Source organism: Adiantum capillus-veneris, chromosome 2 (assembly GCF_014529385.1).
Source record: "Adiantum capillus-veneris isolate H3 chromosome 2, ASM1452938v2, whole genome shotgun sequence".
Lineage (NCBI taxonomy): Eukaryota > Viridiplantae > Streptophyta > Polypodiopsida > Polypodiales > Pteridaceae > Adiantum > Adiantum capillus-veneris.
In genome coordinates this window covers 75,968,332-75,992,991 of record NC_140932.1, presented here as the reverse complement: position 1 = coordinate 75,992,991, position 24,660 = coordinate 75,968,332, and the positions used below count along the sequence as shown (strand labels likewise).

Below are 24,660 nucleotides of genomic sequence, written 5' to 3'. Positions count from 1 at the left end.
AGATTTACATGTGGGGTGGAAGTCTTACCAAGGAGCACATCTTTGTAAGAGTGCATCGCTTTTTCCCATGCTTCAATCAACGTGCTATTGTCATTACAAGGAAGTTGCTTAAACGATGCATTCTTTTTCGCATTAATGGGGGGAACATAATTATGGGAAGAGAGTGGTGTGCAAATCTTTAGTGCCTTCTTAGGCACCACCCAGGAGTTAGCATCAACATGCCCAACATTTTTGCCTTTTGCAACAATCCCATTCCCAGGATCAGTGTGTTGCGGTGTCTTGCCTTTCCCTTTTTCCACAGTCGAAACCACCTTAGCAGAAAAGGCTTCATTTTGCTTAGCTTCATCAACAGGTTTACCTATAGGGATAGAGGTGGACAAAGGAACAGTTGAAAGAGGGGGTTGCAAGACTGGCTCCGGACATGTAGACTGCATTGCATATGACCAAATTTGCCACATCGAAAGCAGGAATTTGCAAATTTACCCCATTTAAGTTTAAATGGATGCTTGCCCACCCATGGATCTCCTGAGTCAACCATGATTCCTTTAGGGATTTGTTTGTCAGTGTCCCAAAGAATGCAAAACCTATTGGTGTTTTGGGGGACAGATCACCTTACCAAGCTGTGCAGCCAACAACGGCAAGAAATGTCTCCACGTGCGAGGGAAATCAACAATTTCCACCCACACCGCATTTGTGACGAATAAGGCTTTGGTAATCTTTAGTGAGTGCCCACTGCAAAACATGCGTCATTTGCTTATTAAAGAAGAGGGGAAACATCTCAAGCAACAGGTTTCTTGCTTCCGTATCTGCGAGCAGAATCTCATAAAATCCACGCGCACTGAATTATATGCTACGGACAGCTTGTCGCTTAAACAGAAAATCAACCCATTTCCCAACATCTTGCGTAGTAGGCATTTTCCCCGGGAAAAACAGGATCACTGCATTCATAGTATACTGCGCCATTGGGTCCACGAGGTCCTGCACGAGAATGCGCACCTCAAGAACAGACGCCTCACCATTCTAGGCTTGTCGAACCTCCTCGAAGTCCTCATACAACCAAAGCTTTGATCTCCGAAGTGGGCTCCGAAGCAGGTTTCATTGCTTTCCGACGCTTAAACATGTAGAGTGTCAAACATAAATCAATAAAACCTGCCAGACAAAAAATAACGTCTAGAAAACTGTGCTGGAAACTGTGGAAAGCTACCAAAGCTTTGTACAAAGATTGTACCAAAACCACAACAAGAATACATCAACTCAACGCTGCCCTTTTCCCACTTTTGAGCTTGACACACTGCAGACGTTACCAAACCTATGAACAAACTGAGAGAGTGTCACCAGCGTGTGACTATTATCTATCCTTTTTGTTGATTTCTTTCTTATTATTTATTTACTTTCACTTTTTGGAAACACCCTAACTGCGCTACATTGCATAGCTAGTGTGGAACTGTTCAGAGGAGTCAAGGCTTGAGGGCAAGAGAGCTCTAAGGTTGGACTAAGGTTGGACAAGGACTATGGTTAGCCAAAGTGGGGTCATTGACTAGCCAAAGTGGAATCCTTTGCTACAGAGGCTACATTTCAATTCTGGGTGTGGCTGCAGTGTACAAACGGGGTCAGATGACCTAGAAAGATACAATGGCAGCATCTCCTAAAATTTAGGGAACTGCTATTTTGGGACCTGAAAATGTGTTTGCGTCATTACCTCCGGAATGACAAGGGGAACATTTTATTACTCTGCCGTAAGGTCAACTGGGTAACCGGTTGGGAGATTTTTAGGCGGCAACCCCGAAATGGGAAATAGGCTGTAAATGTGCCAAGTGGCACATTTCTGTGGACTTTCCTCATGCATGAAGAAGTGGCATTGAATTTGAAGGAGGGAGGGGCTCATTTGCAGTTTTTGGTCACAGGTTAAGAGCTATGGAGTGCTTCCTTTCCCCCTTATGTACAGTGCGGTGCCAGGAGTAATGCCGTGCATGCTACGCAGTGCCCTCTCTCTCCCCTATGGCAGTATGTTATGCCCCTGTAGTGGGCTTTTCAATTGACCAATGTACAGTTGTGTGGGTTCATGCGCGATTGCCGAGGCAAGAGCCTCTTGCACAGGTACTCGATTAGACAGCGGCTAATCCCCCACAGGTACAGGTGACTCGGAGAGGTTTCACGTCCGAAATCTCTTCCGATTCAAAGGGCAAGTAGCCCTACAGGTGCGGGAGCTCGAGGACTTGCTACGGATGCGACCGGCACGCGAAATGGAGCTCGAAACAGTAATTTAGAGCCTGCTGTGTATTTTTGCAGGTTTAGGGTTTTGGCCCTAAACGGACCCTAATACCCTCAGGAGGTTCGGGGACGCGAGGGGACCGTTGTACAGGTGATCTGGCGCATTTTCGGGGCTGAATACAGAGAATTCAGCGTGCTGCAGATTCTCGCCAGGTTTTGCAAAGTGCCCGTATGCGTCGGGAAAGTCATTCAATGCGTGGGAATACTGACTGTGAAGGGTCCTAGTACAATTATGTTGCCGAAATCGGGCTGGAACAGTTGAAATTCAGCCAAGCTTGTGCGGGGCAGCTTGTAGGGAACCACAACGTTTATTCCCTCTTTTAAACAATAAAGAAATACCGAAAGGGGCGCCTAAGTTAGGGCCAATCTGGTGTCGGTCTTCTAATATAGGTGCATTCTAGCAGCCTGTATCCCTTTCCCCTTTGTTGTGTCTTGGAAGTATAGGTAAAGTGGGCGACAAATTAAATGGGTGAAAGCAAATAAGGTTTAAGTTTAAGGTTTACCGCCCTTTTTGAAAGTACAGGCCGGTTTCATGGTTTCATCGTCGGGATTAAATCACTTTTTTCCATAGAAGTGAGCCTTGGGTCAGGTTGGGCTTGAAGACACAGGGGATCATAGACTAGACATAGGGAATTGCAATTATGGCTGATAGACCATATGATGTGATTGAAGAGGTTTCCTCTTCACAAGGTCAAGAGACACATGAAGTGGGTGAGTCTTCAAGACCACCATAGACGAATGATGATATATTGAGGACCCAGTTGGCTACTGCTGTGGCTATGTTCACACAAGTAATGCAGAACCCGAGGTTTTTAGGCTTTCTGCAACCTTCTCTTCCGTCTCAGCAAGTTGGGCCGCTGCATCATATTCAAAAGCCTGTTAAGGCTCGAGCACAAGTGATTCATACTACAGAGTCAATGGAAACACCTATACACTTGACGGAGAACATGCAGTCTCCACAACTTGTGCCTAAGGTGCAAGAACACGTGGCTGAGAAGCCAGTGTTATAAGCTGTACCAGTTCAGCCAGCTGAAACCGGCCTGTACTTTGAAAAAGGGCGGTAGACTTTACTTCAAACCTTGATTTAGCTTTCACCCATTATTAGTCGTCTATTCTACCTGTACTTTCAAGATACAACAAAGGGGAGAGGGATACAGGCTGCTAGATTGCACCTCTATGAGTAGACCGACACTAGATTCGCCTCTAACTTAGGCGCCCCTTTCGGTATTTCTTTATTGTTCAAAAGAGGGAATAAACGCTGTGGATCCCTACAAGCTGCCCCGCACAAACATGGCTGAATTTCAACTGTTCCGGCCCAATTTCGGCAGCATAACTGTACTAGGACCCTTCACAGTTAGTATTCCCACGCATTGACTGACTTTCCCGACGCATACGGGCACTTTGCAAAACCTGGCAAGAATCTGCAGCATGCTGAATTCTCTGTTTTCAGCCCCGAAAATGCGTCAGATCACCTGTACAGCGGTCCCCTCGCGTCCCCGAACCTCTTGGGGGTATTAGGGACCGTTTAGGGCCAAAACCCTAAACCTGCAAAAATACACAGCAAGCTGTAATTTACTGTTTCACGCTCCGTTTCGCGTGCCGGTCGCATCCGTAGCAAGTCCTCAAGCTCCAGCACCTGTAGGGCTACTTGTGCTTTAAATCGGACGAGATTTCTGGCGTGAAACCTCTCCGAATTCACCTGTACCTGCGGGGGGATTAGCCGCTAGCTAATCCAGTACATGTGCAAGAGGCTCTTGCCTCGGCAATCGCGCATGAACCCACACAACTGTACATTGGTCAATTGAAAAGCCCACTAGTGGGGCATAACATACTGCCATAGGGGAGAGAGAGGGCAGTGCGTAGCGTGCAAAGCATCACTCCTGGCACCACACTGTGCATAAGAGGCAAAGCAAGCACTCCATAACTCTTAACCTGTGACAAATTCTGCAAAATAGCCCCTCCTCCCTTCAAATTCAGCGCCAACTCTTGTTGTTGCATGAGGAAAGTGCACCAGAAGGTGCTACTTGGCACATTTACAAGCATTTTCCCGTTTCGGGGTTGACGCCTAAAAATCTCCCAACCGGTTGCCCAGTTGACTTCACGGCAGAGTAAGAAAATGTTCTCCTTGTCATTCCGGAGGTAATGACGCAAACACATTTTCAGGTCCCAAAATAGCAGTTCCCTAAATTTTAGGAGGTGTTGTCGTTGTATCTCTCTAGGTCATCTGACCCCCTTTGTACACTGCAGCCACACTCAAAACTGAAATGTAGCCTCTTTAGCAAAGGATTCCACTTTGGCTAGTCAATGACCCCACTTTGGCTAACCATAGTCTTTGTCCAAGGTTAGTGCTCTCTTGCCCTCAGGCCTGGACTCCCTCTGGACAGTTCCACACTAGCTATGCAATGCAGGGCAGTTAGATTTCCCGAGGGGTGTTTCCAAAAAGTGAAAGTAAATAGATAATAAGAAAGAAATCAACAAAAAGGATAGATAGTAGTCACACGCTGGTGACACCAGCCACTTTTCAGCAACCTATAGCCACTTTTCAGCAGCCTATAGATGGTTCTAATGGGAGGGAAGCAACCTACAGGCTATGCAACAAGTCTTCCCACCACCTTCAGTACATCCTGGCTATTTTGGAGGTGGATCGGTATCCCAGAGCATGGCTGGTCATGCACCTGGAAATCAGTTTTACACGCTGGAAACAGTATTCGGGGGTGCTCAAACAATGATGCCTAACCCCATGTATGGTGTCACGGGCATGCTACCAGGGTTTCAAAGCACTTAGGGCCAATTTGGGATGCCACAGGCAAATTTTGGTATGGTTGGAATATTAAATCAACAGCCAAATATGGCATTTCTAGGTCAACTTAATAGCGGTCAAGAAACACAGATGAACCCTAACAGTGTTCCCATGTTTCAGTCACTACCATATGACAACTTAACGCCGCTGGAGAGGCCAACTTCGTACAAAGAAGGTGGCAAAGGTGTGACATTCAGGACCTTTATAGGGTTTGATGACAGGAAGAAGACTCTCTCATTCCTCCAGCAGTTTGACAAGGCCTAAGCAGGGGGAAGAGACTTCAAAGGTCCGCAAGGCGGCCACTTTCTTGACAGGGAATGCGGGACAATGGTGGACAACTTTATTGCTTCAAGGGCAAGCTCCGTCCACATGGATTTACTTCAAGCAGATTTTTGCAGCATCATGGTTATTTGATGACTTTGAAGCAAATGTCATGACAGAATGGCACCAACTTAATGCTGCCACTTGCAAGAATCTAGATGACTACAATCGGAAGTTTTGGAAAGCTCTACTTCCAGTAACTTCCTATAGGTTTGTGCCATTGACAGAACAGATTGAAAAATACTGTTGTGGCCTACCCAAAGGATTGAGAAAGTATTGCACGAAGACCAAAGTCACTACTTTGACGCAGCTCATCGAGGTAGCAAACACTGGCAATGGTTTGCTCAAGGGAGAAGATTGTGAATTCAATATTGGCGTTAAGGAAGGATCAGCCGAGAAAAATTCAGCGAAAAAGTATGTTCCCAAGGAGGTTCCTAAAGCGACTCAGGAGCCAGCCAACGCAGGGAAAGACAAAGCTACGGCTGAATCAGAAAAGGGACCTGCAAAGAAATGGAAAAGACGTTTTCCTCGCAAATCGAAAGAGCAAAAGAAGGTCCTGAGGACAGAGAACAAATGCTTATCTGTGAGCAGCCTGGACACATTGCTTACAATTGTCCTCAAAAGAAAAGGCCAGGTGATTCTGAAGACAAGGAGGACAAGAAAGGAAAGAAGCCCATGGTTGGTCTAGTGCCAGATATGGTGGGCGACAAGCCAAATTCAAACGCAAGTGAGCTTTGCAGAGGATGGGGAAAGGTCAGGGATCAAAAAATGCTTATCTTCTTTGATCCAGGTGCCAAAGCCAACTTCATTTCCCCAGAATTGGCTTCAAAATTGGGAATCAGACCTGAAGAGATGGGGTATACAGTAGAGCAGGTTTGGCATGTCCTTGCCATACAGAGGATGTGACACCCATCATTGGAAAGTTGCGCCTATATATCCAGTTCTATGTAGATGCTAAAGAATTTTACATCATGCCACTGGACGGATGTGATGTGTTGCTAGGTATTTCTTGGTTGTTTCGTGTACAGGGAATCATGGATGCCTACAACAAAAAGATCACTGTACAGAGCAAGGGAAAGACTCACATTCTGGATGTAAAGCTTAAAGGGGAGTCTATTCCCATTGTATCAGCTTCTGCTATTACTTCTGTAATGAAAAAGCATCTTTCTGTGTACTTGGTTTTTGCACGTGAAGTGTCAGATTTTTATGAATCAAATTTATCTATGTTAGATAAGGAAAGGTCAATGTTTTTTACGACAGTATAGTGACTACCATGGGGCTATACCTTGCACTTTCCTTCAAGGGTGAATCTGGGCTTATCCTGGATTCATCTAGGTATATTCTTTAGTCGTATTGCGGACATGCAAACTTTACATTGTGAAGTTTTCGTCCGAGTTACGACCATTTGATATTGTGCTAATTCTTTCTATCTTTTGTGGTGCGTATGCCCTATCAACTACCTCATTTTTGTGCCAATTTTTTCGATTTAATGCTTCTGTTAGTGCTAGGCTTCATTATGGCTGAGTCTGCCCTTGATCTCCAGAGTCATGACAGAAACTCAGCACGCTAAACTTCGTGTTGATGTATGCTCATGTGTGTGTGTGCGTGTGGTGTGTGTTGTGTTGTGGAGCATATGTTAGTACCTAGTTCTACATCCACTATTGGGCACTGACGACGTTAGTGGGGATGTCGTGGTATTTAGTCAATACTATGCATGACAGAGCTGATGGATAGATTGTCTTGTGGGTGACTACCATGGGGATATACCTTGCACTTTCCTTCAAGGGTAAATCTGGGCTTATCCTGGATTTATCTAGGTATATAACAGTATAGTGACTGTTTTTCGATTCATTACCGTCTCAATTACCGCCAGAGAGACCCGAGGACCATGCGATAGATTTGGTGCCAGGCAGTAGCCCACCGAATAATCCTCCGTACAAGGTTAGTGCAGCTCAGCAGAAAGAGATAATGGGCCAAGTACATGAGCTGTTAGAAAAGGGGCTGATTTAGCCTAGTTCATCTCCATTCTCTTCTCCAGTGTTGTTGGTGCAGAAAAAGGATGGCTCATGGTGTATGTGCATCGACTACCGTGCACTGAACAAGAATACCATCAAGAATAGGTTCCCTATACCTAGAATTGAAGGTAATATTCTGGACAAATTAGAATGAGTAGCTATGTTTAGGAGGATAGATCTAAAGAGTGGGTACCATCAGATTCGCATTAGATCATAGGATGTGCACAAGACTGCTTTTAGAACAACGTTTGGCCTTTAAGAATTTTTAGTGATGCCCTTTGGTCTCACAAATGCTCCTGCTACGTTCAATAGGATGATGGACAGAATTTTCCGTCCACACCAGCAGTTTGTTGGTACATTCTTTGATGAAATGATAGTCTACTCAAAGAATAAAGAGGAGCATAGGCATCACCTGGCCATTTTGTTCAAAGAGCTACGCAGTCATAGGTTGCTCATCAATGCAAAGAAAAGTGCATTTTTTCTAGAAGAGATTCACTCTCTGGGACACATTGTCTCAAGGATGGTGTCAGAATGGATCCTTCTAAAGTTGAAGCGATCTAGTCATGGCCAGATTTGAAGGCGATGCACGATGTCCAAAGTTTCTTGGGACTATGCTCCTATTACAGAAGGTTTATCCGAAATTTCGGTGAGATTGCTTCACCTTTACATGCTCTTCAAAAGAAGGCAGTCACGTTTAGATGGACACAGAAAGAGATTTCAGCTTTTAATCCCTTAAAGGAAAAGATGACTACAGATTTAGTCATTGTGTTGCCAGATCTTAGGAAGTCATTTGTGAAACAGTGTGACGCCTACGGTAGTAGCATTGGTGCAGTGCTAATGCAAGATGGCAGGGTAGTAGCCTATGAGAGTAGAATCTTGCAAGGGCCAGAAAAGACTATGCAAGTCTATGAAAAAGAATTGCAGGCCGTGATTGATGCACTCTTAAGTTGGAAACACTACCTGCTAGGTGCAGACTTTGTTGTCCAAACGGACCATCAGACCTTGCGATACTTCTTGACACAGGCAAAGTTATCTGAGAGGCATATGCGATGGGCAAATATCTTGTCCATGTTCCACTTTCAGATTGTGCATGTGGAAGGCAAGAAGAACGTTGTGGCTGATGCCTTGTCAAGGAAGCCACAAATTTCAGCTGTGTCAACTCCTTATCATCATGAACTTGATGATATGAGGGAACAATATGCAAATGAAAAAGATTTTGCAAGGGTCTTCGAGCAGCTAATGGATGGACGACATCATGAACACTATCTTCTCAAAGATGGGTTCATGATGATGCATGGTAGATTGTGTGTCACAAAGCCATTGCGACGCAAAGTTATGGAAGAGAGTTATGTTCCACCGTATGCGGGGCATCGTGGTATCGATGCTACAATTAAAGCGGTTGAGACATTCTTCTACTGGCCTACATTGAGAAGAGATGTGGATGCCTTTGTGCGAGAATGCCTAATTTACCAGAAGGTCAAGTTTGACAGGCAAAAGGCACCAGGGTTATTGCAACCACTAACTATTCCAGATAAACCATGGGAAAGTATTCCTATGGATTTTATCTTTGATCTTCCGAGAATGCAGACAGGAAACGATGGTATTTGGACCATCATTTGCAGATTCAGCAAGCAGGCTGATTTTATTCATGTCAGGAAGAAGATAAAACCAAATCAAATGGCACGCTTGTTTATGAGCAATATTTTCAAGTATCATGGCATGCCACAATCGATTGTTAGCGACCATGTTCGACGCATGACAAGTTTGTTCTAGAGAGGCTTGTTTGAGAATATGGGCACAACGCTCAAATTCTCTTCGTCATTTCATCCTCAAACAGATGGGCAGTCAGAAGAGGCAAATTCTACTGTCCTAGATCTGCTAAAGTGCTATGTGTCAGAGCATAAAGGAAAGTGGGAGCATAGTTACCCGGAACGGGAACGGGGAACGGGAAGGGTAGGGTGCGGAACGGGACGGGAACGGGAGGGAGGAGAGGGGCCGGAACGGGAACGGGGCCAAAAAGGTAGACCAAAGAAACTATATATATTATATGTATTATAGGATCATATGTTAGTGAAAAACTATAAGCCAGAGCTCCATGTCCAAGCTTAAAGCTTTAGCAAGGAGAGTAGCTCAGCAGAGATGTTGAGAGCTTGAGGAGGAAGTGAGACGAGCCTCCAGAGTCCAAACAACCACAAATCAGCCCTCTAAATAGCCCCCAAATCAGCCCCAAATCTGACCCCAAATAGCCCCAAACTTGCCCCCAAATAGCTAGTGAAAAAAGTTGACTTTTTGGTTTGACTGTTCCAGATTCCCGTTCCGCCGTTCCAGGTGCCGTTCCGCCCCGTTGCGGGTCGCCGTTCCGGTTAACCCCGTTCCGGAACGGTGTTCCATTCCCGACTCCGTTTCGAGAGCTAGACCCGTTCGGAACGCCGTTTCGGAACATTTAGGGTCCGTTCCGCCCGTTCCCTGTTACTATGAGTGGGAGCAGTATTTGCCATTGGTGGAGTATGCATACAATAATACAGTGCATTCATCAACTGGCAAGGCACCTTTTGAGATAGTTGAAGGTGGCAAGAAAGTTCCTCCCATACTACATACAAAGGACAAGATATTTGAAGCAAATAAGTATGTTCAGGACATGGATGAAATGTACAAGAAGGTCAAAGTGGCCTTAGAAAAGACTCAGGCAAAGCAAAAGAAAGCAGCCGATCGTCACCGTCGTGAAGTGGTATTTTCACTTGGTGATTGGGTGCTTCTACGCTTTGAAAAGGCAAGGTTAAAGAAGATGAAGGGCAAGGAAAGACTGTTTCCAAAGCTAAGCATGCGTTACTATGGGCCTTTTCAAGTGTGCGACATAATCAGTGATGTTGCATATAGGCTGAAATTGCCTGACAGTTGGAAGATTCACAATGCGTTTCATGTGAGTCTTCTCAGACCCTATGTGGGTGATGTGCCAAAGGATATGCCAACTGAAGATCAGCCGGAAGTCGAGGAACTTGGTAAAGTTCAGAAACTATCCACCAATGGATGCTAAGTGGATGGAAGAAGGTGAACTTGCAGAGTCACCAACTGTGTTATCACTTTACCTTGAAGCCTTCGATTTGCAACCTACCTTGACCCCTTGAGTTTCAAAGCTACATGGATTGTCAGTGTGACAATGGCTTCTGAAAGAAATGATGTACATGGTATTTAAAGTGAGCTCAAATGAAATACCTGTTACATGAATCTTAGAGCTGTACAGATTGTCAGTTTGGCAATTGCTCTTATGGAATGTCCAAAAGTTTGGTTAGTGCTATGGAAGTGAGTATTTCTTGTCAGTTTATCAAGGATACAGTAATGGCTTCTATTAAAGGGTACATGTGTAACTGCATTCTTAAACTGTCGGTTTGGGTATGCTCGAAAGTGTTACTGGGTCCAACGTGTACTATAAGACAGTGACAAAATGTGTAGCTACCATTTTGTCATTGGAAAGTTAGTGACTCAAAGCAATGGCAGAGTGCGAAGCTACCACTATGTCATTGGGACATGGTTCACATGCAGGCAATACATGTGTCGACGAGGTGTTGAATACACCAAGGTTGACAATGAGCATGTATGTGTCGTACATGTGTCGACAGGTGTTGAATACATCAGTGTTGACTGTTAGCATGTACGACATAGATGCAAACGAGGACGTTTGAGATTTCAAGAGGGGGGTATGTCACCAGCGTGTGACTACTATCTATCCTTTTTGTTGATTTCTTTCTTATTATTTATTTACTTTCACTTTTTGGAAACACCCCTCGGAAAATCTAACTGCCCTGCATTGCATAGCTAGTGTGGAACTGTTCAGAGGAGTCCAGGCCTAAGGGCAAGAGAGCACTAAGGTTGGATAGGGACTATGGTTAGCCAAAGTGGAATCCTTTGCTATAGAGGCTACATTTCAATTCTGGGTGTGGCTGCAGTTTACAAAGAGGGTCAGATGACCTAGAAAGATACAATGGTAGCATCTCCTAAAATTTAGGGAACTGCTATTTTGGGACTGAAAATGTGTTTGCGTCATTACCTCCGGAATGACAAGGGGAACATTTTATACTCTGCCGTTAAGTCAACTGGGCAACCGGTTGGGAGATTTTTAGGCGGCAACCCCGAAACGGGAAATAGGCTGTAAATGTGCCAAGTGGCACATTTCTGTGGACTTTCCTCATGCATAAAGAAGTGGCACTGAATTTGAAGGAGGGAGGGGCTCATTTGCAGTTTTTGGTCACAGGTTAAGAGCTATGAAGTGCTTCCTTTCTCCCTTATGTACAGTGCGGTGCTAGGAGTGATGCCCTACACGCTACGCACTGCCCTCTCTCTCCCCTATGGCATTATGTTATGCCCCTCTAGTGGGCTTTTTAATTGACCAATGTACAGTTGTGTGGGTTCATGCGCGATTGTCGAGGCAAGAGCCTCTTGCACAGGTACTGGATTAGCTAGCGGGGGGTTCACTTTTTGGAAACACCCCTCGGGAAATCTAACTGCCCTACATTGCATAGCTAGTGTGGATCTGTTCAGAGGAGTCCAGGCCTGAGGGCAAGAGAGCACTAAGGTTGGACAAGGACTATGGTTAGCCAAAGTGGGGTCATTGACTAGCCAAAGTGGAATCCTTTGCTACAGAGTCTACATTTCAATTCTGGGTGTGGCTGCAGTTTACAAAGGGGGTCAGATGACCTAGAAAGATACAATGGTAGCATCTCCTAAAATTTAGGGAACTGCTATTTTGGGACTTGAAAATGTGTTTGCGTCATTACCTCCGGAATGACAAGGGGAACATTTTATTACTCTACCGTGAAGTCAACTGGGCAACCGGTTGGGAGATTTTTAGGTGGCAACCCCGAAACGGGAAATAGGCTGTAAATGTGCCAAGTGGCACATTTCTGTGGACTTTCCTCATGCATGAAGAAGTGGCGCTGAATTTGAAGGAGGGAGGGGCTCATTTGCAGTTTTTTGTCACACGTTAAGAGCTATGGAGTGCTTCCTTTCCCCCTTATGTACAGTGCGGTGCCAGGAGTGATGCCCTACACGCTACGCACTGCCCTCTCTCTCCCCTATGGCAGTATGCTATGCCCCTCCAGTGGGCTTTTCAATTGACCAATGTACAGTTGTGTGGGTTCATGCGCGATTGCCGAGGCAAGAGCCTCTTGCACAGGTACTGGATTAGCTAGCTGCTAATCCCCCATAGGTACAGGTGATCTGGAGAGGTTTCACGTCCGAAATCTCGTCCGATTCAAAGGGCAAGTAGCCCTACAAGTGCGGGAGTTGGAGGACTTGCTACGGATGCGGCCGGCACGCGAAACGGAGCTTGAAACAGTAAATTACAGCCTGCTGTGTATTTTTTCAGGTTTTGGATTTTGGCCCTAAACGGACCCTAATACCCCCAAGAGGTTCAGGGACGCGAGGGGACCACTGTACAGGTGGTCTGGCGCATTTTCAGGGCTAAAAATAGAGAATACAACGTGCTGCAGATTCTCGCCAGGTTTTGCAAAGTGCCCGTATGCGTCGGGAAAGTCATTCTATGCGTGGGAATACTGAATGTGAAGGGTCCTAGTATAGTTATGCTGCCGAACTCCAGCCGGAACAGTTGAAATTCAGCCAAGCTTGTGCGGGGCAGCTTGTAGGGAACCACAACGTTTATTCCTTCTTTAAACAATAAAGAAATACCGAAAGGGGCGCCTAAGTTAGGGGCCAATCTGGTGTCGGTCTTCTCATACAGGTGCATTCTGGCAGCCTGTATCCCTTTCCCCTTTGTTGTGCCTTGAAAGTACAGGTAAAGTGGGCGACAAATTAAATGGGTGAAAGCAAATAAGGTTTAAGTCTTAAGGTCTACCGCCCTTTTTGAAAGTACAGGCTGGTTTCAGAGAGAATACAACGTTACCTGCTCGCTGAAATCCACCAAAAAAAAAAAGCAGTCGAGCTGTGCAGAGAATGAGTGCTGACTGCGCAAAGGCAAAACCACCACGCTGCAGGGGTACTGCTGCGAGGAAATCACGCACAAAATGTGCAGGACAAGTCGCGCTCAAAGCGTGCAGGTGAGGACGCGCAGGGCTGGAGCAGGCTCATGGCCTGCAGATAGACAACTCGTGTAGATAGGCAGAAGGCGTAGGTACTCCACGATTTTTCTCTCGCTCTCTTTACGGCCACACCACACACACACACACACTTACACACACACTCTTTTTTGTAAATCTTTGGGATTAATTTACAGGTGGGAAACCTCAAGGTGAGGAAAATCCACTGAAAGGATCATGGACAAAGGAAGAAACATTGAAGTGTTCGGCTACGAAAATGGGCTAAAAGCATTCATAGGAAAGTTGATGCATCTCTAGGATGATATGACCAACTACCAAGGCAAAACGTAAAGGTTGGGTCAAGGGAAAGCTTGAAAAATTCAAAAGGATCTTCATCGGGGCGATGGAACATATAGCCATTAAGTTGGCTCCATAGGGCCCAAAATCAGACCCACATAAAGAGGACCGAAAATCGTTGTAAGGAAGGTGAGAGAATGCCAAAAGCTCAAAACCATTTGTGGAAGACTATTGAGGGAAAACGTAGCTGCGAACAAGCTGATATGTGGCGAAGAAAAACTCTAGTAATGCAGCAATCCCAAAGCAGGTGAATAACTGTCTTTGTCGAAGTCAAGCAGCGAACACAACGAGAAGAGCAAATATGACGCACACTGAGAAAAGTGCCCATCGCGAGAACTCCAATCAATCATCGCCAGAGAAACAATCGCTCCTTCAAAGGCAAGTGGCTCCTCCATAAGGCAGAAAGAGGCTTTCTCCACCATAGGGTATTACAATGGTCAGCAAGCCACGGTTGCGGTAAAAGAAGGGCATAAACCCTACTAGCAGGAATGGCCTCAACAGCCAAAGACGTTATGGGTAAACATTCAACCAGCATACGATGAAGTTCACTCCTGATCGGACGGTAATGCATACCCAATCCAAAACGGCAAGTAGCAAGGGGAAAATGGAGAGTGTAGCCCACTTCATCAACCACATCACCAACCACGTGAAGGCCACGACAAGAGAGTAAATATGCCTGACGAGGCAAGCGATCAATTAAAGTTAGAGAGAATGCCTGGCTCCAATGAAGACTTACCATACGAAGTGAATTCCCTTCGTGCTGCTGCTGACCATGCCATGATAAATGCCTTGTAACTTCTTTCCAGGCAGAGATCAAGCTAGAAGTAAAGGGATATCCAGGAATATGCCCTTCCATCTTGCCAAACACAATGTCCCAAAAACATGATTGCCAATGACCAAAGGAAGAAGTAACCACATGCTGACATAAGTAAGCAAGCATAAGAGCCCAAGGCCGAGTTGGTTGCCTTGGTAACTTTGTTTATCTTTTGAGGCCTACTCTGTTGGTCTAGCACGGATAGTTGCTACAGCTTGAGGGTGGCTGACCGTATTCAATCACCTACCTGCCTCCTATTTAAACTGGTGATGGAACCTCCTTCCCTCACTTAGCCTTGCAAGGTTTTTGATTGTGATAAAAGGAGGGAGAGGGAGTGAGTGTGTGAAAACAATTTGCTGAGGTTGGTGGTAAAGGGCTCTGGTCTAAACATGGAGATGGTTGAAAACACTGCCACTTCACAGGTCTTTTCCGATTCCTATTAATGAAAATGGTGTATTCTCTGCTTTCATTCAAATCAGTAGGTAAACTTGGTGATGGTTTATTATTTTGGGACTTAAATATTATATGCCGCTGTAACACTTGGCTGAGACTACTGATATTGGGTATATTTGTTTAAAGTTTCCCATATATTTATCATTTTGTAATAATGGTATAGCAGTGATCTCGGACTGCTGAACTGTACCTGATGTTGCGCCTGTTAGAGGTTGTTAAAATTTCTACCCAAAAATCAGTAATAGTTTTGCTTGCTCAATAAAAATAAAAATAAAAACTGGAGTTTGATTAATGACAGAAATAAAGCTAGCCTGATGTTTTTGCTTTTTTTTTTTTAAAAAAAAAAGAGAGATTGCAACTTGGATTGAGATCATAAATTTAACCGAGGTTAAGTAGTCGCTGCTAAACGTTTAACTTTTTTGGGGGCAAATCTGGTTCAGATTTGCATTACCTTTTGCTTATAAAAGAGAGATCTACCTTTTGGGGACTGTTCTTGTTCAATTTGCATTGCTTGTTGCTTATAAAGGAAGAAATGGACAGTACTTGATATGTATAAATTGACTTATTAGCTCCTAGAATTATCTTTGGTGGTTGATCTGAACATGGAGACGCGTGCTGGGCTTTTTAGACATTGTAAATAGACTACAGACTAGAACTATAGCAGGGATATTACTTTGGAAAAGATAGTAGATAACAAATCGTATCGAGTAAATATATGCTTCTATGAGAAAGTGGCTGCTTCAGTGGATAAAAATAGTTTAGAAATGGTCTTCATTAAAAGAGGTGATGGCCTTTTGATGCATCATAATAACATATTCTAAGCAAAAGACATATAATGATTACAATACAAACTCTTTTATTTCGGATAATAGTTTAGGCAAATTTTTTTAAGTAGGACAAGGATAACAACTGATAGGTTCTTTTGACACCTGCAAAACGTATTCAAGGCTAATGAATCTGTTGTCTTGTTTATATGGATGCAGGTGAGAATGTTATCTTTGCTTAAAGAAGCTTAGCTTAGCTACTGTCTGACTTTGAAGACTTCTACTTTATTTGGAATTAATTGTATACAAGAATATTTGAATGATGCCTCATTCTGACTAAATTGTACAACCATAAATTTATTAATGAGTCGTTTTTGTGCAAGCCTTTTTCCAGCAATCTAAAGCCAGTTGTCTCTTGAATGAATAGTTCTTTTGTGTATAAGTATTAGTAATAAGATATCAACACACATCCTAAACACAAGGCCCTCTATTTATTTATTTTTTGGAGGAGCGGGATGTTGGCTTTTGCTCTATTTATGTCTATAGGATCAATTCACACACACACACACACACACACACCCACATTACAGTAGACTAGCATTGAATGCACCATCATATAATCACTCACACAAAATGTGCCGGGATGCTAAAGCTTGTTTGCAACCTGCCAAGAATACACAGGCTTGCAAAACAAAACCTTCACAGAATGCACAGGTTTTGCAAAACCTTCAGATTGTGGAAGCATTTGGCTGCATCTGTCACTGAATGTTCTAACCCTAGTGCCGTCTTGCAAGGTTTTTGGATTCACAGAAATATACGCACGAAAAACGCTGATTATCTCCTTGTGAAGCATGTTCACCAATGCATAACCCAAATGCCGATGACAAGAAGATATTCAGCAATTTGTAACCCAATGCCAATCACAATTTAACTCTACTTCAATGTACAGCTCTTCAAGTTTTCACAAGGATCTTAAGAACTTCCAGGGCCCACTGGCTGTGCCTACCCTGCAACAAGAAAGCAAACAGAGTGAAAGGAACGGGGCTTAATGCTTATAAGAGCATTCCTTTACTTGTGAGGAAAAGGGGTCAGCAGTATATAAAGAGACTACCTCAAGAAGCCAGTGAGCATTCTAAATGTCATCAGCACAGTAAGTCCTAGCCAGATACCAGTGAAGCCCCACATTGAAGCAGCAACAAGCATGAGGCCTGATGCGAACACTGCAACAACAATCTGCAAGCATGGAGGATAATACCTAGATGCATGATGCTAAAGAGAACACGCATTAATGCTTTAAAACAAAGGATTTCTTGCCAATCTTACCATAGAATATGCTGCATATGTAAAGTCTGAGGCTCCAAAATGAAGGCCATCAAACACAAAAGCCACAGAGTTCAGTGGCTGGGTGGCAGCAACATACTGCAAAGAAGTAACAGCCTGTTTTAGACGTTGTCAAGGGATGTGGTCTAGAATCAAGTTGCATTGATTCAAAGTGAACTTTACTCACAGGGGTCCCTATTTCTAGAAATTTATGCACCATATGATCACTAGTAAACAATTTGGAAAATGTACTGAGACCAACACCAAGAATCATAGATAACATGATACCAAAGGTAAAACCAATCTGCATAACCCTCAGAAATTGAGACATAACTTGATTAGCAGATTAGTTTGTGGAAAACCAAGCGTAGATTAGCCCATCATCTAGCTTAGACTTTTAGAGAGCATACATGCTCAAAACAAGTGGTCTTATTTTCTCACCTGTAGTGTCCTAAAAGCAGCACCTTTTGCCAGCTCAAAGTCACCTTTGGCCAAAGCACTGGCTATGATAGCCTGCACATTGCATCATATGATTAGTTCAGCCTTGATTGTTGACATCTGAAACGCTTTGTGAGAATTGGAACCCTCAGGACCTGACCAGCAAGTGCGATCGCATCTGAAAGAAGAGATGTTGCAAGCCAAACTTGCATGCAGATCTGATGGGCAGCCATAGCAATAGCACCTTGCCTTGCAGCCAGTGAGGTGGCCAAAGTCAAGCTGAGCATCACTGCAGCTGAACGAGCTAACAAAAGGCCTCCTATCAGATCGACAATATAAGGAAGCTTAGTCAATTTGGAGATGGAGGTGGAGACTTGACGGAATCAGATGGATCATTTCATGTAACACAAATGCAATTGGGAAGCTTAAGCAAGCACAATAGCATAAGCTATCATGTATCATGTTAGAAACTCAAAGGACCAACCTACCATTTTTTAGAAACAGAGCAAACTGCAGTCCACCCAGTTTTGGTGGGAAGAGCACCACTTTTTTGCAAAGCTTCATCAGAAGGATTAGGGAAATTAGATACCTACAAGCAACGTATCCGAGCTTCCTGTTACGTCTATCTTTAGATTCATTAACAGTCATTTTAAACAGTTGAGCATAAACATTTCTCATACTGAGATATTACTGTGGCGACAGCCGACCCGCTAACACCATAACCAAACGTAAACATCAGAATAGGAACAAGTATCATATTCACAATGTTTCCGAAAGCTGCACCAGAAGGTCGGATATGTTTCAGACTTGATTGAATAAGCCTCAATGAGCGGAACGAACCCAAAGATGGTTAACTCAAGCTCACCTGTGGCAAAGAGAGGGGTTTGAGTATCTTTGAAGCCTCGGAAGACACCTTGCACCACCAAGGATAAGACGACTGCTGGAGAACCTAATGAACGCAGCCAAAGGTACTGCTCAGCTGGTCTTCGCATGTTGGAATCCTGCACAGTAGTCAGCCAAATATTGTGGAGATGTACCATGTAGTCTCACTTTGGAATGTGTCAGAGGCTACCTTGGAAATGCCCATAAGATCCAGAATCCGTCCACATCCCAATGTCAGAAAAGCAAGCTCAAAGATGCCCAGGATAGAACCTACAATTAAACCTGTTGAAATGGCAGGTAAAGTCTTTCGCTGCGTGCCAGTGCTTTCCTCAATTGCTTTGCTATTATGATTCTTGTCCATGGGACAGTGTGAACCTGCACCACCAGAAGTCAGCTTGAATTTAGAAAGAGAATTTTTAAGCTGAGAAAAGTTAATTTATGCAAGCAACCTATGGGTAGTAGTCCTGGGAGGCTTGATTAGGGTACCTTCACGTCTAGGTCCCAATGCCTGCTAAGTCTAGATTAGTATTCTGAAGGATATTCTAAAGGCAGTAGTAAGCTGGCTTTTGAAGAAGTTTTGCAAAATCATCTTGACGTTGCCATGAGTATCATGAGGTATGCTAAAGCCACTGTCAACTATGAGACGCGTTTAAGGAAAAATTTGGAGCGATGCCTTAATGGTTATACAAAAACAGATTGGGCTCAAGGTATTCATCATAGACAAAGCTCATTGTGAGCTTGATTAGAAACATGACCGGCCAGATAACATGAAAAGTCTGATGTTGTTTCAAGTAGTACGTATACGGGTTTTGCAGGAGCAGTGGCGTCATGAGTGTGCGGGCGTGCGTGTGTACACCTTGATCCCTTTCCCTTCGACACAGGGCTAACATACAACAGCTTATTATGAAAAAAAGTTACAGTGTTGATCAATGCACGTACAAGTAGCTCCACATATTTTTAATTTTAATGTTTTTGTAAATGAGGTTCTTTTACGGACAACTTTGTATTTGGGTGGTCCTCACTAAAATGGAGGGAATATCATACATTCCCTCAGCATACCATGCCTCTGGAAGTGATGCTACTCCGTTTGATCACTTCCCATCCTGTGAAGTGCTCTATGGTGACTCAAGAGGCACCTGGTCGACTGTTGATCAAGAGATCATCGTCGGAAAGAGAGTATCGAAAATGAATAGAGAATAGTGCCAAAGGATTTCAGAAGAAAACCCCTTTTATTTTTTTGAGAACAGAGTGTAAAACTTTATGATGTTAGCTGGGACTTTACCTGCCCTCAATCGTACCTAGCTAGGTATGCGGTGCCTCTCGAGCAGAAGCTCATGATGTTATGCATTGTATGAAAAACACCGAGAAAGACTCCGTTTTCCTGATAGACTAAGTTTGCTATAAACTTGACCTGGAGTCATGTCGGTGAATACGTTCAGATATAGAAGCTGTACTTAGTTTGTCTAGTACACTTGCCTTCACTTGCAATGAAAGCATTTTTCTCTTCAACATCACAGGACCCAGACAGACCAGTTTCCAGCTGAATTTCAGATACATGTCCTGATTCTGTGCTGTCTTCCTCTGCTACAAGTGACGTTGTGAGGTTTAACACGGGAAAATTCAGTAGCTTTGATACCAAATTGAAAACTGCAATGGACACCCCAACGGCGGCTAGCTCCACGGAACCTTCAAAAACAACGAAACTGGAATCATCAGTACAAAATGGATTATCAAGCATAAAACTTTGAGCAATAGATGAGTGAATGGCACCCATTGATGTTACACCACATACCCAAAAAAAACAGGTCTTTCAGTAATGCTTGGAAACTGTAAAGAAAGATTTTATACTCAGAATTTTGATTCAGGCATATCTGAACCACATTCTTGCTATGAAAGGTCATCATCTTGAAGTCTATGAGAGTGGCCTTGAAGGGAATGTTGTCTCCCGAAACTGTTCCCATACGTCAAACAAAAGTAACGTTCTTTCTGTTGCTAATGGGGATGGAGATTTCTCTTGGCATACCTGTTTATTTGTGGCACATAGGAGGGTTAATTTCTTGGAAGCTGTACAAGGCTATGAATAAGGGAGAGCACATATAGCAAGCCTTGCAACCAAAATAAGTAGAAATAGATGCTACTTTGGGGCTGTGTAGAGAAACAACTGGGTGGGCTCACAAGAGAAGGCATCCCCATTAAGTGCTGTCGATGTAGGGTGAAGATTATAGATTTAGGCTAAAACTTCTCTTTCTAGTTTTCCTGTATAAATATTTTGTTTCTTCTCCTTTAGACTTGTCATGTGAAAAAAATAGATGGATAAAAGCTTTTAAAAAAGGACTAGTGTTCCTGCTCCCAGAATAGGCCCCTAATTTTCGATGACCTTGCATCATGCGGAAATGGGCCAATGATCAATATTCGGTACAACAAAGCTATTCTGTGAATTCATAACCAAATACTAATGCCATAAGAGCATTCTACCTAGCTGGCCGATAAAAAATGTGTCCACTAAGGAGGCAAGAGGATCGGCTGCCAATGCAACTAAAGCTGGAAAGGCGATGATGGCAATGTCCTGTCCAAGCTCATCATTCTTGAAGACCTTGCTAAACAAAAAAAAAACCAATTTGCAATAATCAGTTCTAGGTTTGCCGCAATTACTTGTTTGGAAAATTAGTCAAAAAATTATTTGGTATACTTGCCTGGCACCTTCAAGGAAAATCTTTAAGCAGCATTGATTGCTCTCCTTGAGTTGAGATTCTGGTTGTGTTAAACTACCTTCTTTAAGAAACATGATCAAGGTGGCTTACTAGACTTTTGGCATAAGAGAATCCAAAAGTAGGCTGTTCATGTCGGATATTCGGAGCATCAGCTCATCTTTGCTACGAACGAATTGTACTTTGCAGACACGCCGCTTGCTCAACTCTCATGCTCCCACTCTCAATCATCTTCAACACTCAGAAATTGTAGTTAGACAACGAAAGCTCAAACTCAGCACTCGAATCAACATCTTAACATAGAATTTCATGAACAAATTGGGGCTGAGGGTAGGTGCAACGTGCTAATGGATCATTGTAACCATTCTCAAGCATAATTATAAGTATTTGACACCTCCACATAATTTTTTGTTTTATATAATTTTGTGAGCTATGTCATTTTTACCTTAATCTCCATTGGCTCTTGGAGAGGACAGGGTGGGGTCTTTTAAAGCTTCCTCTATGCCAAACATTACACACTTTATGCTTCACAATAGCTGTTAAGGTTTGGATCAATACTTAAACATAATTTCACCCATATGACAACGGTATATAATAAATTTAGTAACTGGAGGATAAAAACAATCCTTGGAGCGACATATACTGATACACATTCATTGACTACGCTTACTGTTGGCGTACACCATTGTCTGCCCTAAAACGAGCCCTCATAAAGAGCTTTTCTTTGCCTTCCTTTATTTTGCAAGGAGGGATTTTAAATAGTTGAACTTTACAAATGGAAGAGGCATGCTTGCATAGGATGCTAAAGGAAAGGCTGAATGTTGGAAATTGCCTACTACACTTGAGCACATGAAAATTTATAGGAGAAGTAATTGAGGTGAGTGGATTAAAGCTAAATCTTTCCTTATTTTTACCTATAGGGAAAAGCCCAAGATTGGCTAGGAACCGAATGTGAGCTTCTATGCACAAGCACAATCCTTTCATCGCTAGGTTACAAATCCACTAGCCTATGCACTTAATAGAAAGATTTTCTTTGCTAAAACAAATTAGTGCCTCTGTTATATGGGACAAGAAGGAGCCACAGCTAAAGTCTAAAAGGAGCTGGAAAATGCAATTATGTCAGAAGCTCGGTCATAACACAGATGATTGACATCAAGATGATTGTGAAGATTTGAATTATGTGGAATTATGAATATGATTTATGTAAGCAATGCTGAAATAACTAGAGCTAATGAGAGCATAATTCAATAGGAAAGGCCGAACAACGACCTCTCTTGGCACAAAACAGTTTTCTTCAAAGCTCTGTAGCTCTACAAAACAGCAACTTTTGAGCAATTATGTCGCATGAAAGGGGAAAACACGGCTTATATTGTAAAATTTGTACTTATGGAAATGGATCAAAACTGTTCAGAAAGGATATTTATATGGATTGGGATGCAAGAGAGATGGATAAGTAGCCTAAATTGACAGTGAACGGTCACATATCATCCAATAATGCGCGATCGCAACCTGATGCTCTTGCAGCTTTATGACATCTGTGCCAAAAACAAATGTGCAAACAAGTTAGTCTAAGCTCAAGTGTATGCGTGTCTCTGGCAAGCAGCAACAACTGTCTTGTTCATGCGATTATTGCACTTGCCGATGAATCATGCAGAGCTACATAACAACGGAGTTCTGGTCATGAATACGACGTCCCCTCATCCTCCAAAACCTAACTATCCCATCACCACATATCACCTTTTCTTGGTTCTTTTCTCAGCAGAAAGCCTCTAATTTCTGCCTCTGAATCAACTACTAACGCGTTATTCCCCGAGTCAGAGCAGACATTACCAACAGCACAACATGTGTATATAAGCTACCATCTGATGGTAAAAAAATGGCATAATTGAAGGTGGAAGATGATGCAGGTGAACATACATGTTGAGCTTCAATGGGGAGCTTCAAAGATATAGAGGGGAGCATCTGAAGCCTCCAGAGAAAGCTCTATTTTCTTCTTACCACGGCTGCGGCTGTCTTCTTCTTGTTGGGTGCGCATGGCTTTTATAAAGGAGTGGGTAATGTAGTGCCCATGGCATTTGTGTTGGCTGCGAAAAAGCATACAATCCTACAATACTGATATTGTGAGTGCTTCAACTAACATCTAACCTAACATAATATCTAGACTAACATAATATGGCACAAGGGGGAGGCCTTGACAAGTGTAGAAGTCTGCGACATGAAGGCTAAACTCCAAAACTGACAAAAGCCCCTATGCACGAGAGAGAGAGAGAGAGAGAGAGAGAGAGAGAGAGCGGTTGGCCGTATTAGTACTCTTTAAAACCATACACAACTCCTTTTTCAAAAGAGGAAATTTGTATAAATCCAAATTTTAGACTGTATTCTTCCGTTTATTTTTTATCCAACCGGCGTTATTGAATTTTCGAGCGGCACAATTGTAAGCCGAGGCACACTCATTGACTACCTGGATGTGATCATGTGTGGATGGTATACAGAGCTCTAGTCACTATGGGGCTCAATTCTAGGTGTGATCATGTGTGGATGGTATACAAAGCTCTAGTCACTATGGGGCTCAATTAGGGGAGAAAGTTATGTATGAGTAGGTTGAAAATTTGAGGAAAGCAAGCCATGTTGGGAGTGGCTGTCGTGGAGGGTATGATGCTTAGACTCCATAACTTGCAAGGGGCTCTTTTCCAATTCCCCAACACCCTCTCTCACAGCAATAAAGTGGGATTGAAGCCAAATTGTTGCATCATACGGATTGGCGATAGGCTTAAGCATGCATAGGAGAGTGTGATATCCTCTCTCTCAAAGAGCATACTTTTGCAATTGCGGGCTTAAACCCCATAAGTTGATTGCCGATAGGCTTAAGCATGCATAGGAGAGTGTGATATCCTCTCTCTCAAAGAGCATACTTTTGCAATTGCGGGAATAAACACCATAAGTTGATTGCCGATAGGCTTAAGCATGCATAGGAGAGTGTGATATCCTCTCTCTCAAAGAGCATACGTTTGCAATTGCGGGCTTAAACCCCATAAGTTGATGTTGGCTTTACCTTTGTCCTTGAGCTTGCAATATGTAAATGGTTGCTTTTGTGCTTCACAAACGGATGGTTCATCGGATAAAATAGGTTACAATTCATTTTTTTATCAAGTGACCCATAACTCGTGACTCGGTCACCCAAGTATGGAACCCCTCACCATTGAATTTTTCCACTCCCTTTTCTTCCATTGTCCTTATGGAGAGGTCATAGCATTTGGAGGTTACCCAAGGACAGTCTCTTAACTCCTTAAAATAGAATAAACACTAACATATCATCTCCAAAGGAAAGAGATATAACATACATTTCAATTTTGGTTATGCTTAGGTGTAGGAATTTTTATTCAAGTGGAGAGAGAGAGAGAGAGAGAGAGAGAGAGAGAGAGGCTCTTGTTTGAAAATCTTTGATGAATAACTTTGTTTCCCTTTGATGCTTGTGGAAACAATCTATT

The 24,660-nt window shown here is 43.3% G+C and overlaps 2 protein-coding genes across 11 annotated transcripts in view; one reads left to right on the top strand and one right to left on the bottom strand.

Annotated features, from left to right (window-relative positions):
* LOC147463006 (uncharacterized) overlaps positions 1–16,206 on the top strand; it is a 114,296-nt gene extending 98,090 nt beyond the window's left edge. Inside the window, exon 10 of the mRNA XM_086486686.1 lies at positions 16,044–16,206. Within this exon, the coding sequence (XP_086342812.1) occupies positions 16,044–16,047 (4 nt within the window). The 3' untranslated portion in view covers positions 16,048–16,206. The remainder of the gene's footprint in view (positions 1–16,043) is intronic.
* Positions 16,207–16,419: 213 nt separating this feature from the next.
* LOC147463005 (protein DETOXIFICATION 42-like) lies at positions 16,420–24,367 on the bottom strand. Of its 10 annotated transcripts, none has more exons than XM_086486644.1 (15): positions 23,090–24,357; positions 21,618–22,707; positions 21,154–21,403; positions 20,940–21,057; positions 19,941–20,150; positions 18,655–18,839; positions 18,448–18,583; positions 18,263–18,359; positions 18,071–18,171; positions 17,738–17,901; positions 17,586–17,657; positions 17,332–17,448; positions 17,148–17,243; positions 16,936–17,057; positions 16,420–16,831 (listed from the first exon to the last, which is right to left on the bottom strand). In XM_086486644.1, exons 3-15 carry the CDS (start codon positions 21,247–21,249, stop codon positions 16,786–16,788), a joined length of 1,560 nt encoding a protein of 519 aa, XP_086342770.1. In that variant the 5' UTR covers positions 21,250–21,403; positions 21,618–22,707; positions 23,090–24,357; the 3' UTR covers positions 16,420–16,785. The 10 variants fall into 10 exon arrangements, with proteins under 10 accessions (XP_086342770.1, XP_086342775.1, XP_086342795.1 ...); XM_086486649.1 differs by having other exon boundaries at positions 22,442–22,707; XM_086486669.1 differs by having other exon boundaries at positions 16,936–17,044; positions 21,154–22,707; positions 23,090–24,367.
* Between the last annotated feature and the right edge of the window lie 293 nt (positions 24,368–24,660).